The sequence below is a fragment of the Podarcis erhardii genome (genome assembly GCF_964252035.2).
Source record: "Podarcis erhardii genome assembly, chromosome: 1".
Taxonomy (NCBI): Eukaryota; Metazoa; Chordata; class Lepidosauria; order Squamata; family Lacertidae; genus Podarcis; species Podarcis erhardii.
In genome coordinates this window covers 65,792,333-65,808,617 of record NC_138497.1, presented here as the reverse complement: position 1 = coordinate 65,808,617, position 16,285 = coordinate 65,792,333, and the positions used below count along the sequence as shown (strand labels likewise).

At 39.0% G+C, this 16,285-nt stretch overlaps 1 protein-coding gene across 1 annotated transcript in view; it reads right to left on the bottom strand.

Moving 5' to 3' along the window:
- Nucleotides 1-5,570: 5,570 nt before the first annotated feature.
- The window catches only part of ELP4 (elongator acetyltransferase complex subunit 4), a 160,318-nt gene continuing 149,603 nt past the window's right edge, over nt 5,571-16,285 (bottom strand). Inside the window, exon 10 of the mRNA XM_081835725.1 lies at nt 5,571-5,810. Coding sequence (XP_081691851.1) covers nt 5,679-5,810 — 132 coding nt within the window. The 3' untranslated portion in view covers nt 5,571-5,678. The remainder of the gene's footprint in view (nt 5,811-16,285) is intronic.

Genomic DNA, 16,285 nt, shown 5'->3' with positions numbered 1-16,285 from the left:
TGAGACTCTTAATCTCAGGGTTCTGGGTTCGACCCCCACTTTGGGTGAATTCTTCCTGCAGTGCAGGGGGTAGAACCAGATGACCCTTGTGGTCCCTTCTACAATTCTAAGATTCTAAGATCTAAAGGGTCACAGCTTCCCCACTACCACCACCTCCCAGTAACCCGCTTGTGCTTTATTTGGCTGGAATATAGCCCGCTATACAAAGATACGGAAAACAGTGGCTTTGTAGTCTGTGGAAAAGTTGGCAGGAAAGGATGGGAGAAAGGATGGTATGCAGGCTGGTGGAGAGAAACGAACTGCTATGACTGTTGGAAACACAGCTTAAATCATGGCATGTTGTTGTGAGCAGCTGCTAGCAATGGAGGTACCTTGTGCTTGTGAAACGGTTTATTCCCACCCCTACTTTTTATCCTTTTTTAGCTCTGTGAGGTTGGCTGGTCTCAGAAACAGCAACTGGTCCAGGGCTACCATGAATTCTTAAAGCTAAAAAGGGACTTGAACCTAGCTCTCCCCAATACCAAGTTTTTAGGTATCTGGTTGCGTTCTCTGCCCCAAATCAATGAGGGCTGGCTGCAAAATTATGCATTTGCCTGCTTGGTCATATTTTTAGGACCCACCTTACTTCTGTGACAGTAAGTTTTAAATTGCTTTTGAATACTGTGTTTTAATTGTTGTAACCCACCCTGGGACCTTGGGGTAAAGGGCGGATTAACAACAACAATAACAGCAACAACAGTAGGTTGAGAGCTTTAACTTCCAAGTTATCTGAATCAGGCACTCCTAGTTTTTTTTTTTTTTTAATGATAAGTAACCGGGAGCCGCTTCCTCTCTTATCCTACCAGAACTCTGTGAACCTGCCCCACGGAGCAAGCAGTTTGCATTCTCTCTCTTTCTCTGTCTCCCTGCTCCAATCATTACGGCCATAAGAAACGATGTCAGAGGTTTTTGCCCAATCCCAGCTCTCTTGCCAAATTCGCTTGTTGGGAAACAAAGTCCAAGCGTGGAAAAGAAAGGTAACAATGCCTATAATCTCTGGGCCCCCCGATCCCTTCAAATGTTTTACTGCAGGGGCCAAAGGGACCTGGCCCCCTAGGAGTTGGAGCCTATGGTTAGTGATCAGAACTACTTGTTCAGTTCTGGAAGCACTCTGCTGACCTCATGTTCTTGCCCCCTTCTCTTGGCCGTAATTGGGGGTGCCAGGAAGCAGCAATTGTCAGCAGTAAGAGCTGCTGTTTGAAGCTGCATTTTGAAACACTTACTCATTCTTCTCCTGACTCTGCAAACCAGGTTCCTCATATCCGTTGTGAGTCCTAGTTGGTCACCCTATTAGTCTGGTGAGGTGCTTGATGCAATATCTAACCTGATCATGTAGAATCAGTTTGTAGATGAGGCCTGTATAGACTTCTAAAGATGACTTACATCACCTGGGAAGATTTTACTCATGGTACTATGACTTACAGAATACCACTTGAAAATGGGTATTTTCCACAATTGCCCCTGCACTCTGAAATGCCTTTCCCTCCGCCATACATGAAACATAATTCACTTCAGCTGTTTGTTAAAATTTATTTTCTTGTCAAGGCCTTCCCTGACACACAAGACCCTATCATTATAATATATATATTTATCTGTGCTTTATACCATTTTAATGTTTTTATGTTTGCATTTTAGTATGCTGCTTAGAGATTTTAAATATTATGCTTTTATAGAAATGCTTTTATAATAAATTGGAATTAAACAATTCAAGCATGGGCAAGCCAGGAAAGGTAGACAGAATGCTTCTTACAGGCAGTACTTTTGTTCCTATTTTCCCATTTCCATGGGTGGATTTAAATGACAATTGGAAAACGGGTGAATACTCTGAATGCTTGTTTCTTGGTGTGTGGGTGTCAGGAACAAAAAAACCAAACCATTTTGAGCAGAGGACTTTGCCATTTCATTAACCTGTGTGTAAGCATGTACATGCCTGTCAGTGTATATGCATCAGATGTGTTTCTGTGCTAAGTGTGTGTTAAGGTTGTGTGTGTCTATCTATGCTCCAGGTGCATGATTCCAGACCTTTGCTAGGATAATGTGTCCCCCAAACTTGTACAATGGTACCTCGGAAGTCGAACAGAATCCGTTCTGGAAGTCCATTCAACTTCCAAAACGTTTGGAAACCAAGGTTTGGCTTCTGATTGGCTGCAGTAAGCTCCTGCAGCCAATCGGAAGCCACATAAGCCGTGTCGGACATACGGGTTCCAAAGAACGTTTGCAAACTGGAACACTCACTTCTGGGTTTGCAGCGTTTGGGAGCCAAAATGTTCGACTTGCAAGGCATTCGGAATCCAAGGTACGACTGTATTGCTTTTAATGTTTCAATTCTAATATGTCTTGGTTTTGCCATAAAAGGCAGAGTAGAAATAAACAGCAGCAGCAAGAGAACACTGAAAATGTCATCCCCCCCGCAGTCTGAAGTAGAGCAGTCCATTTCACCACCCTTATGCATGTGAAGATCAGGCCCATCCACTTGCAGTGGGACTGACGTAAGAGCCCTGTTTCTCCTCCTTTTGTATGCACAGGCACATATGCATTTGCCAGGAATGGGAGGCCAATCCAGCTCTCCCTCTTGCCTATGCAAGACTATACTCTACAAGGGGAAGGGAAATGAGGGAAACAAGGCCCTGGTCAACCCAGTGCTGACCTTTCAGCACATAAACAGCTGCATACCTGTGTGGGTGGTTTATGGGACCTGGAAAGCTTTACATTAAATAGGTAAAATGTAGGTCTTTAGACCATTGAAGGTAACATATCAGTTAGGAAATGGTCATAATGGAATGAGGAAACTTCATGCCAAGTTTGAGCTATTTCATTTAATCTGAAGAAACAGTCCTGTTACTTAATGTATCCTACAGAACATTTGTTTATTTATCAAATAGGGTGTAACCATTTTACTATTCAGTTTTCCTTGATAAAGGGACGCGGGTGGCACTGTGGTCTAAACCACGGAGCCTCTTGGGCTTGCCGATCAGAAGATCGGCAGTTTGAATCCCCGCGACGGGATGAACTCCCGCTGCTCGGTCCCAGCTCCTGCCAACCTAGCAGTTTGAAAGCATGCCCCAAAGTGCAAGTAGATAAATAGGTACCGCTCGGGTGGGAAGGTAAATGGCGTTTCTGTGCGCTGCTTTGGTTTCGGTGTTCCGTTGCGCCAGAAGCGGCTTGGTCATGCTGGCCACATGACCCGGAAAAACTGTCTGCAGACAAACGCTGGCTCCCTCAGCCTGAAAGCGAGATGAGCGCCGCAACCTCCGAGTCGTCTGTGACTGGACTTAACTGTCAGGGGTCCTTTACCTTTACCTTGATAAGGAAAATGACTGCTAAACCAAATTACTTCTGGTTAAACAATATTCTAGAAGTAAAAGAATAGGTATTTCACCTTAGCTGTAGAACACTGGGTATGTGTGTGGTGCAGCACTTATTTCACAGAGCATGTGAAACAAAAAACAACATTTAATATAGATTTCACTGAATGATCTCCCCCTTTCCTTTTTGCTGTTGAAAATATATTCTTTGGGTTTCTATGCCAACTCGATCTTATTATTTCAAATGCCTGTTCTGATGAGTGTACTTTATATTTATGCATGTTATATTTAAGTTTGCACTCACCCACAGAGTCATATATTTTAATGATATTTGGAAGATTGTCTACTAAATTAGACCCCATTAAGGACATTTACAATTATTAATAATAATATCTTGTAAAAAAGCTAATTTAATAATGCCTAAAGGTTTTAGAATTTATAGAGGAATAGTATATAAAATTCCCTAGCTTATTTACATGAAAAACATAACTGAGTAACTAAAGTGTTAATCCTTTTATACTTGATCTATTGAATATCTGCATAGGTCCCCATTCAAATTGTGTTGAGAAGTTTTGCTTCATATTATATATAAGGCGAAAGGAGAAATGATTTGAAAGCTGTAGCGATATATGGGTATAAGAATGTAGATGTCTATTAGCTTTATGAAACTGACAGCTCAGTTCTGAAACTTTATTTTGAATAGATTTTAAAAAGGATTTGCGTCTTTAGAAATAGTAAAAATAAAAAATAAAACAGACATATCTTTGAAAAAGAACGAAAAAAACTCAATTGTTACCTCTAATGAAATAGCGGGTGACAAAACAGTAGTCTTTTTGATTTTGATCAGAAAAATAAACTGGTAGTGACAGGATATGATGGATAGATTTGACATCCTGGCAAATCACTGTCATTGATTCAATTATTCTAATTCAGAATAAAAGCTGTATACAGTGTGTGTTTATGGTACAGTGGATTTTTTTAAATGATTGACATTCATCACATTAGACAGTTTTAAAAGCTATGTCTCCATTTTACTCACAGCGTTATAAAAAGTAAATCATTTAACCAACACTTTAGTTCCAATCCCATCAAAATACATTAACATTATTACAGTAAGCATTTAAGGTTTTGTGGGGAGCATAATTCAGCCCAACTCTATAAAATGACAGTTTAAAGACCTAAGTTTCAATCCAAAATGAACTTAGTGGAAAGTTCTATCAAGGCTAATTCAAAATAGAACTATATAGAAAGTAATTTTCAGGTCCCACTTGAAAACCATTTCCAGATAGCCACCTATTCACATAGTTTGTACATTAGTTCTAATACAAAAATGCAAATCTTGCTGCTGATAAATATTTATACATTTTACCTAGGGAAAAATTCATATGTTTACAAATAGTATATACAGAATAGTATGGAACCCTGAATTGGTTTTGTTTTCTGCTGCTCTGTAGACTTCTTTCTATGATATGTCTTCCCTAAGCTCCAATGCACTCCCCTGGTTTTCTAGCATTAATGTAGTTGTCAGTTTGAATTTCAATCTTGAATAATGTCTGCTGACATAATTTCATATTGCTGACTTCAGTTGTTTAGGATTACTGTTTTGAACTATATTGAAAAGCAATTCTTTGTATATGTTTAGTAAGTTTCACTCAAGCAATTTAATATATTTATTAGCCCATAAGGCAAAGTAATTATCTATAATGTATTTTACCATGAAAAATATTTTATCATATTACTGATAACAGAATAGGTGGAAAATACACAGAAATGTAATGCTTACAGCATATATGGTACTAAATAAGGTGTCATTTTTAACAATGTTTTTCTAGGGCAATGATTGTCTGATATTAAAATAACCGACTTTTAAAAATCTATGATTTTATTTAATATACATAATATTGATATACAGCATACAATAGTTGTGTTAAACATGCAAAGTGCAATTCTTTCATTTCTCATTCATTATCTGAACTTTAGTAATAACAGTAAAGTTGATGGCAACAGAAAATTCTGCAGCTTCAAAATGGCAACATATTTTACGTCTTTAAAATGGCATCAAAATATAGGTTGTGTTTGTTAACTGTAGAAACATCCAATACAACATTTGCAAATATTTTTAAAAAACAGAATGGCAATAAGGCACACAGCTTGCAATATATATATATATATATATATATATATATATACACACACACACACATATATATATACACACACATATATATATATGACTACTGGGTCACAATCATTAAGAAAAATATTTACATAAGTCATTAACAGTCATAATTAGAGTGCCATATAAATCGGAGTGAAACTGCTAAGTAGAAATCACTAGAAGTCCAGGTGCTTCTTGCCTATGGCCATAGCAGTACATCCTGAGCTCAGCAGTTTGGCAGATTCTGCCAGATCCTGTTTGCTTGTGCGGCTCACTGTGTCTGACAAGTCTGGAGGCAAATGCAATTGCTATGGCAGGAGATTTCAGGGAGTGGGGGGGGGAGGAGGAGAGAGACAGAGAAGAGAGAGAGATGAGAGAGAACATAGTTGTAATTAGATTTGCTTTGGATATTACACATTTAAAAACATCGTACTATTCCCTGCCAGTGAATACCTATTACAGCATAACAAATACATATTAGAACAGTTTTCAAAAACCAGACTGTCAGATTCTTTTATTTCATATATTGATCTACAGGATACTGGATTTTTTCAAATCAAATTCAGCTTTCTTCATCAGTACGTTCAGAATGGAAATCAAAGGCCAAGACCCAAAGAAATCAAAATTACCCCCATGAGTCCCAAAAGGGGTATTTACACTGCAATCCTAGGCATGTTTACCCTTGTGTAATTTCCTGAATCCAATGGTAGGTGCATACAGAAATGCTGCCTTGTAATGCAATTCTAGGCATTTTTATTCAGAAGTAAGTCCCACTTACTCAGTGGGCTTACCTAGTATAGGATTGCGGCTATTTGTGGGAGGCCAAAGCACTAGTGAATTCAATGAGACTTGTTTCTGAGTAGACATTTATGGGTTTGCAGTCACTTGTTTTCCTCAAACAATGTTCCTGCTCCTATACCAAATGGCAAATGGTGTTCCAAAACAAAGGTCCAAAATTTCACTGAGTTAGTACAAGTGGTTTCCATGAGCCAAAGCAGATCTTTGATCCAAGCTTACATTTCCTGCATTTATTTTGTTATCTCCAGAGACCTCATCTCCTACATCTTCTGTCTCCCATTAAAAATAACTAATTAGTTTGAACAGTTCTGTATGCCCAAGGGGCTTTGCATTTGTTGAAACAGCATCTCTTCGATGCCACACGGGAAGCCACTTTTGAAACTGAGGGGACTCTCAAAAGCAGATTGTGACTTAACATGGAGGCAAGTTATTTAATGAAAAAAGGGCCAAAATTCCCGTTGTGTGTGCCTAAGCATCTGGGTACATTTAGAGTAGCTCTTGGGATCCTCGCCAAAGTATATACTGTGAACAAAAATAAATTATACATATTGTGTGGAATACACCAAGTGGTCTATTCATCCACAAGACTTTCCCCAGTCTTCTCCCCTTGTGAATCACTAAAACCATTCTGGGTCACCCCAGCTCTACAGAGCAGATTTAGGGGGTACATGGGGGGCACAGTCCTGTTTCATACCTGTTGCATGCCTGCAACAGCTGAGCTGCATCCCGCTCATTAAGTTATTTTAAGCACAACAGCCAACACAAACACAATAATCTTCACAACAGAGAGACAACTGTTTTCAGCTAACAATGGAACATTTCATGCCTTATTAATAGTCTTTTTGCAAGGGGAGCTAACATGGTATTCTCCAGCCCAGAGAGTTTGGACTACCACTTCGTTAAGTTTCAGCTAACATGGCCAACAGTAATGGATGATGGGAGTTGTAGTCCTCAACATCTAGGCACCACATTGACTATCCCTGGGCTAGAGTGTTATGTTCTGTGTTGTGCAACCCTCTACATGTCTACTCAGAAGCAAGTCCTGTTGAGTTCGGTGGCACTTACTCCTAGGTAAGTATGTAAAAGACTGCAACCTAAGTAAGTTAAACTTTAAAATGCCTGTTTGAAACAGCAAGTGCTGTTGATAATCACAGTGTTAAACTCATACCAATGATGAGGAAACTTAGCAAAGATGTTAGATAGATTGAAATCCAAAAATATTAATCCTGGAGCTGTACTGATATAGTCTTCTATTAAGACATTTTCTGGGCTTCTCTACTACTACTCAGTAGTGTATGATTTGTAATTTGCACTCGTTACAAGTTGTCACACTGCAATCCAAGCCAGTAGTTGTTTTCTCCTTTTTTAAGAATTAACTTTTATCCAGAGTATTTATAAAATGGGAGGTTTGTGTGTTCAGGTTTGACATAATTAATTCACCCGTTTGCAGTTCACGGCTTCCTACTGCAAAGCACTTCCTACTTCTTCCCATGAACAGCCACAACTATGATGAAATTGATTGCTACTGCTATTTATTTCTTTAGCACCAAGAGTCCTCTAGGCTCTATGCAGGTAAAATGTGGTTTGAAATGTAAAGGACATTGGGGCAAAATAGCCAGAGTTCACATATATACTGAAGGGGTTGGAACTGGCAGTGACTGATCAGGAAAAGGACCTTGAGGTTCTAGTGGGTAGCTGAATGAAAATGTTGATTCAGTGGCAGCTGTGATAAAGACAAATTCTACATTAGGGATCATTAGGAAAGGGATTGAAAATAAAATGGCCAACATTGTAATGCCTTCATGCATATCTATGATGCAGACACACTTGGAATACTGTGTATAGTTCTGTTCACCCCTATTGTGGAGTTAGAAAAGGCTCAGAAAAAACGGAAGCCAAAATGACCACGAGGAACTCTCCTATGAGGAAAAACTGACAACAGAATGGCAATGTGTCAGGCAACCTAGTTGCTCCAAAGTGCTCTCTTCAGCACTGTGGAGTTTGCATTGCTCTTCAGCATTGAGGTGTTGAGGACCATGAAGCAGACTGGATGCCAGGTGGTGTACAACCTATCATGAAGATAACACAATATGCATTCGAGCATACAATCGTGTCTACTGCACGGCAGTGAGGACAGCAAAGGAAGCACACTTTGCTGCCTCCATTGCATTCTCAAATACTTGTCCAGCAGAGCTATCAACAGTATGTGTTTGTTAACAAAATTACATGACAAGTTTCCAAGACACTGAGGATACCATTGCCCACCTCTTTGAAAATTTGGACACCATTGTTGTAACCAGTTTTAGCTTTTGAGGCCTCCTGAGAACATGGCAAAGCACTTGTAGCTGTTTGGCCGACTTTATGTCCTTTTGTCCCACAGCTAGTTGTGGGGAATGTGGAGTTTGGATCTGACAGGGTTAAAACTCCGTGGTGTCCTGTATCTGGGAGGAGCTTGACGCAGAGAAGTGCGTCACAGTCTGTGAGCAGAGTTGCTTTCGCTTCTGCCTGAGAGACACAGCTCAGCTCCACTGCTGCAGGCTGTGTGTGTGTGCTTTTGGAGCACGATGCCGGAAAGCTCTGATGGAAAGAGACTGATTTATGGCTTGTAAATAAACGCTACTAGAGATAAGAACTGAACTGTTTCTGGACTTGATTTATCCCTTTCCTCACACGGACGCAGGACCGCTGCTACTCTGCTATCCTGCTAGGCCAGCTTCGGAGACACAGAGGTTGCGCAGGGAAGCCTGGCTGGACGCAGGTTTTATATTCACCCGAATAGAGAATAGGGGTGTTGCCCAGGTAGATCCATCTTGTGATAAATGCATCATTATGTGAGCAGCACTGGACAACTATAAGGCTCCCAGGCAGTTACACTATGGCATGCTGCAAGGTACCATCTTGTCCCCAATGATATTTAACATCTATATGAAGTGGCTGGGAATAGTCATTAGGGGATTTGGAGCATGCTGTCATCAGTATGCTGATGGCACCTAGCTCTATTTTACCACTACATCTGATTCAGATGTGGCTGTGCAAATAAGTGCAGTGGCGAGCTGAATCACCTGAATCTTGATAAGACAGAGGCCTTGTGGGTAGGTGGTTCCTGAGTCTGGAATTTAGGCAATTACCATGTAAGTGCTCCTTCACCCATGGATGTCACTGAAGGTCCAAGAGGTCACAATAGTTAGGGGAACATTTTTTTTCAGATTCAGATGACATGCCAACTGTGGTCATTCTTTGATAAGGATAGTTTACCCCAGGCATAGGCAAACTTGGCCCTCCAGATGTTTTGGGACTACAACTCTCACCATCCCTGACCACTTACAGATAGGTAGCCGTGTTGGTCTGCCATGGTCAAAACAAAATAAAAAAATTCCTTCCAGTAGCACCTTAAAGACCAACTGAGTTAGTTCTAGGTATGAGCTTTCGTGTGCATGCACACTTCTTCAGATACACAGATACATCCCTGACCACTTCTTCAGATACATCCCTGACCACTGGTCCTGTTAGCTAGGGATGATGGGAGTTGTAGTCCCAAAACATCTGGAGGGCCAAGTTTGTCTATGCCTGGTCTAGCCACAGAGACCAGATTACTGTCATGTGTTCTGTGTGGGGGCAGAATACAACAGGTAGGTTGTTAATTGGACATTCCTACTGCAAGTATGTGACACTACTTTTAGAAGAACTGTAGTGGCTGCCAATTTGTTACCAGACCAGGTTTAAAGTTTTGATACTGGTATTGACCTCAACACTTTAAATAACAAGGGACCAGCGGTCAAATCAGCTATGATAAAATGGGCACAGGACATAGGGTACAACATTATGTTTGCTGACTGGGAAAAGTTATGGACCACCGGTATGAAGTTCACGGCATGTAATGCCTTGAAAGAAAACATTATGAAAATGATATATAGGTGGTACATGACTCCAGTCAAGCTCGCAAAGATATACCATTTGTCTGACAATAAATGTTGGAAGTGTAAAGAAGCTGAAGGAACATTCTTTCACCTCTGGTGGACTTGCCCTAGAGTGAAGGCTTTCTGGGAAATGATATACAATGAGCTGAAAAAGGTATTTAAGTATACCTTCCCTAAGAAACCAGAGGCCTTTCTTTTAGGCATTGTCGGCCAGAGTGTGCAAAAGAAGGATCGAACTTTTTTTATGTATGCTACAACAGCAGCAAGGATACTCATTGCTAAATGCTGGAAAACTCAAGATTTGCCCACGCTGGAAGAATGGCAGATGCAACTGATGGATTATATGGAACTGGCTGAGATGACTGGCAGAATCCGAGACCTGGGAGAGGAACTGGTGGAGGAGGACTGGAAGAAATTTAAGGATTATCTACAAAAACATTGTAAACTGTATGAATGTTAAGAAAGATGTAAGATTTGTAATAACATGGCTCCAACAAATTAGTAATAAGGAATATAAATTTGAATGTAATTGAAAGAAAAGACAAATTTTGGATAAACAATATTTCAGATTAAGATCTCAAAAGTGTGATTTAAATTCTAAAATTTGAGATTTAATATTGGATAATTATATGATATGAATGGAAACAAGTAAATAATTTGCTAGCAAAATTTGTGAGTTCAGAATGCAGGAACAAGAGATGTGAGGAAGTCCAAAGAGGAGAATGAAATGTGGAAATTTGAAAAGACTATGTTATTATGTATGTTTTTTGTTTATTGTTTAAAAAACTTTAATAAATATTATAATAAATAAATAAATAAATAAATAAATAAATAACAAGGGACCAGGTTATCTGAGGGAACAATCTCACACACAGCCCTGCCTTGTCACTCATTTCTTCCTGGTTGTGCAGCAGCTTGCTGAGGTCTGTCTGGTGGCAACCAGGGGGAGGGCCTTTTCTATTGTGCCCAGCCTAAAGAATAACCTCCTGTCTAAGCAAGGCAGGCAAAAGCAGACACCAAAATACCAACTATTGATGCTACTAGTGATTTCAGAGACAATAATGACAGTTTTATGGACTACAATGAATACCAAGGATATATCATTTTAGACTGAGAAAGTTCTGTTAGAATGTCAGCACTGGGATGGACCTTTTACCACTTCTAAGAGAACATACAAAAACCAAGTCTATTTCTGCTCAGATAATTTATTCTATTCCACCAAAGGAAATGGAGAAAACTGTGTTTTCCCGCTAAAGGAAAAATCTACTGCTCTGTGTGCAAACTTTTCTCCAACCAAACTACCTCAACTACAGCTTTAGGTTCTACTGCATTTGATAATTGGCATCACGGTTATCTTGTTCAAACCCATGGAAACTAAAAATCATGTGAACCCTATGCTAACATACTGAACAAGAAAGCATGGTCAAACACTCACATCAAAAGTGGAATAATTTGAATTCATTTTCATGCTTCAACTTTGGACACATTTGCTAGACCAATTTCATAAAGCTAGCAAGGCACTCCAAAGTTCGCAAATTTCACTGAGCACAACTGCAAATATTTACAGCTCACTATTGCAGTTTGTATCAAACACTTGGGCTAATTTACCACATTTACCAGATGTACAAGACATCAAAAGAAGGCAGAGAATATGGGAAAACCCAACAATGATGAGCATAGCCAGGATTTATGTTGAGGGGGGAAAGAACCTTAGTTAGTTAAGTATTTTTATTGATTTACTTAATCTGGGGGCAGCTGCCCCCCTGGCTCTCCCCATGATGATGGGACAAAATCCGAAGCTGTAGGCAAACTTTTTCCATGAGACAAGTTTAGGATAAATTCATTTATCTCTGTAATTGATGCTCTTGAAGCTAACCTAGACAGAAAAGCAGTAAAGGAGTGCAGCTGGCAATTTTTAATTTTTGGTGAACCTGCAAGCAACCAAGGAACAGATTCATGATGGCATCAAGATGTTAATGCAAGAGTATCCAAAGGATGTTGACCTTAGCAATTCCACCCGTACATCAAATGAGCTCATTCTGAAAAAGAATATTTCAGCCACCAAGATATTTATCAAATAATATTCTAGGAGAAAATTAGGCCAGTCCCCACCCCCCCAAATGTGGAAGCAATTTTCAGATTGTTCCTGTGTTTAATGGTTACAAACTGTACTGGTGAAAGATCGTTTTCTAGACTAAAAAGGATAAAGAATGAACTATGATCAACAATGTCCTAAGATCAGTTGTCTGATCTAAGCATTCTCTGTATAGAAAATTATAAACTGTGACTTACTGATTTTAATGATACAATTGATAAGTCTGCATCCAAAAGAGCTCAAAAGAAACTGTTCTGACTTTTTATATAGTGTACTGTTATAACATAGCTATGATTCCCCTACAAATGTTCTGTGTGAATGTCTTCATTAATCCCATACTTTTGCAAATTTATTAAAGATTATATAATGATAAAAGATTATACAATGATAAAATGTTTTGATTTTACCATTGTATAATCTTTTATAATTGTATAATATTTAATAAGTTTTAAAAGTATGGGATTAATGAAGACATTCACACATAACATTTGTGTATCAATGCTAAAATTTCAGCAATAGTCTACTTTTATTGAGTAGATAGAGAATGATGTTTTATTTCTCATGATCAGATACTATTAAGTTTGGGCCTCCCAAGGTCTTCTAGGCCAAAGCCTCCAGTTGCTTTAATCCAGGCCTACCTGCAGAAATTCATAGGCCAACATCAAGGAGGATGGCAAGAATGCCCCATCACAACCTTCTGGAATTGCCCGTGTAGAAAGAACAGAAGTACTGTAAAATGGTGCCTCTAAGTTTAAGATGCTCGTATTAATCTACAAGGCCCTTAACAACTGGGTCCCAAATACAGTACCTTACGGACCACTTGACTCTTTACATCCCTGCCCAGACTTTGGGCCTTTGTTAGTGGTTCCCTCGTGGCTTGGACGCAATGCTTGTATCCATCAGGAGCCACGTGTTCTGTACTGTGGGCCGTATTCTATGGAACTCCCTCCTAGAATATTATGGTTGACAGTAATGAAGGCAGCTGAGAGTTCCTGCAGAACCAATGGGGATGGCACTCTAGGGTGACTAAAGCTGTCTCTGTCCCAAAGCCAAATTGAAATGATACCCTTTATCATCCAGAAATACTTGGTGTTGGGTTGCTCCCACTTGATCAAGCACCTACTCTAGAATAGTAGACTGGCTGGAAATGTATTATTTTGATACAGTTTTTTAAAAAGCAACTTCACTACTGCCTTTTTCGAGCTCAACAGGCTCACACCTTTTCACAAGGAAGCATTTACCACTTCAGCCACTCACTTGGCCACACCACGTCGGGTAGATTACCTTAGCCAGAAGGCAAAGGGTCACGTACATACATGGTCGAACTTACATCTGCAAAAATCCTGCCCACATTCTCAGGTCATACTAACTGAAAAAGTATTCAAGACCAATGGGCAAGTAGGTAGGTACATTTACTGACTCTGCTTTAACTGTGGCTTCCAAGTTGGAATGGATGTGAGTGACTTTATCCACAAAGTGCTTTGCAAATTGGTCACAGCAAGTCATTGAGTTGTCCCCTAATCCCCCACTCTCCAATAACAAGGTGCAAATATCCCTTAACCACTTGGAAAACCTCCGCCTGAGGACAGAGCTCCTGACCATATTGGTTGGATTCATCGTGAGTTGCTCTAGTCATCACTCCTGTTGTTTCATCACTTAAAGCTTCCAGGACCACAGAGAGACAACTTGGTTCTACTAACAGGGAGAGAATGTTGAGGAGTGCTTGTGTCATTTGCTCAAGCAATTTCCCCCACTGCAGAGTTTGACTAGATACTGGGCAGAATTGGCTACAGAAGTGACAGAAGAATCTTCAAGCCACCTTGAGCAATCAAAAAGTATGTATGAGAATTAATACAGTTAAGGTATTTTCAAGCATACCTTTTTCCTAGCCATCTTTTCCATCTGGAATATTATAGTAAGATTAAAATAAAATATAATTTAAAACACAGTATATTAAACCATCCACTTAGCTTGCCAAACACGCTGCTTGTTCTCAGTCATTACAGAAACAAAAATAGGTGTCATTAGATTGAGTTGAGCAAATGAGTAGCTCATATGAAAGTTAGACAGCTGGCCAATGCATTTCCAAAGGATCTTATACAAAGCATCTTTGAGAGTTTGTGAAGTGTTAACTTCAATATATTCAGTGCCCTACAATCTCAGAGGGTTGGGCTTGAGTTGCGATTCAATGTATACCTACTTGGGAGTAAAACCCAATGAATTCAGTGAGACTGACTTCTTGATAAACAAATGTAAGATCAGGCTGTTGAGCAGAGTTATTCCTTTATGCATGATTTATGCCCCTATGATGTAGTCTCTGTTAAAAAGGGGAGTGGGGTGTTAAACCCCTTGCCTGTGACTTGGAGTGAGTAGATACATAATAAGAGAAGGGCTCTAATAAAGCATTTGATGTTCACACCGGGGAGAGGTGCGCTCATTTGGTTAAAACTTTTTTAAAAAATACTTCAACTTAGAAAAACACAAAAGTAGAAAAAGCAAAGGAGATTGTAATCTCAATATGTGGAACAGAAGCAGCAATTTGCTTAGAGGTACCAACAATGCTGTGGCAAAATAAATCTTGAAAGAAACAAAATCTAAATGGTCTTCCATTAAAATATAAGGTGCTGATATATTAAAGGCTATATTTTTGTCAGTGAAGTTGTGAAACAAAAACAAACCATGGTCCTTCCAACTCTACAATTCTATGATTCAATGAAATTGCCATTAAAACATACTCTGAAGGAATATGAAAGCGTTTTGTTTTTAAAAGGTTTTCACATTTGTCCAGCTCAGACCAAAACACAGAACTTTTTCTACTTAATTATGATTAGTTTATTCAGACTAAAGCAGATTTCTAACAATACAATGAACCAACAATCAACTAAAAAGGAAATGTAAAGAGATTTTGTTTATATGAATATTTCATACAGAGGTATGTGCATATCTGCACATTTTTGTGTTCCTGATCTACTTTATTTCTTTAATTTAATGACAAGAATATAACATGCATATGAGAAGCTATCATATTACTTGGCGTAATTATCTTTTATCAACATCGTCTTACCCAATTTTTAAAAATCTCTGTATTTGACTATTAAGCCACAGAAGAGAAATCAAGCAATGCCTAAGCCAATGAAAAGAATTCCTGAGGCGATGTAAATTACTAGACTTCACTAACAATCATGCCTCCCCTAACAGACTGTATAATGCAATATAACCCACATTAATTAACCATATTCTCTTATAGCTAATTAAAATAAGTGAATTCAGGAAAAAGTTGCTTTGTAGATTTCTTTAAGGTATCAAATTCTGGAAAATTTACTAATTTATTTTAGGGAGTTAATCATTGAGAGATTTGGTTTTGTAGTACTATTCATGCAAAGTACAGGTACAATATATAAGCAAGCAACATAAAGATGTATAGGCAATCACTTGCGTAAAGCAAACTTGCAAATTACACTACTTGTTTCTGCCAGCACCACATGCTTACTACATTGCACCTAACAGACTAAGGATGCAATCATAAGTGTACTTGCCTGGAAATAAAAAGTTTTACCAAAATTAATTTGAATTAGGATCAGAGCGTAAGGCTGCAAGTGTAAATATCCTAGTGCTGTCAATTACGCTTCACTTGTGTAAGTGAGCTAAGTCACTGCACTCTTACAGTCTGACTGAATACCTCTGAAAAAAGTAGCCTCTTTGCCACTCTGACCCTAAACTCATTTATTTGGTGGAAAGTTCCATTCATTTTAATGGGACTTATTTCCGAGTATGTGCACTTAAGATTGCAGCCCAAGACAAAGATTATGAGGTGCTGAATCTCACTGGACGATGAACACACAAACATAGGGAACAGTGTACAAAACAATTCTGCTTGAGTACTTTTAATTGACATCAGCATCACAAGATATAAAGTAGGAAATAACCTCTGTGACCTACAGCTTCTGAGCTACGGATCCAGGGCATCTTTCCT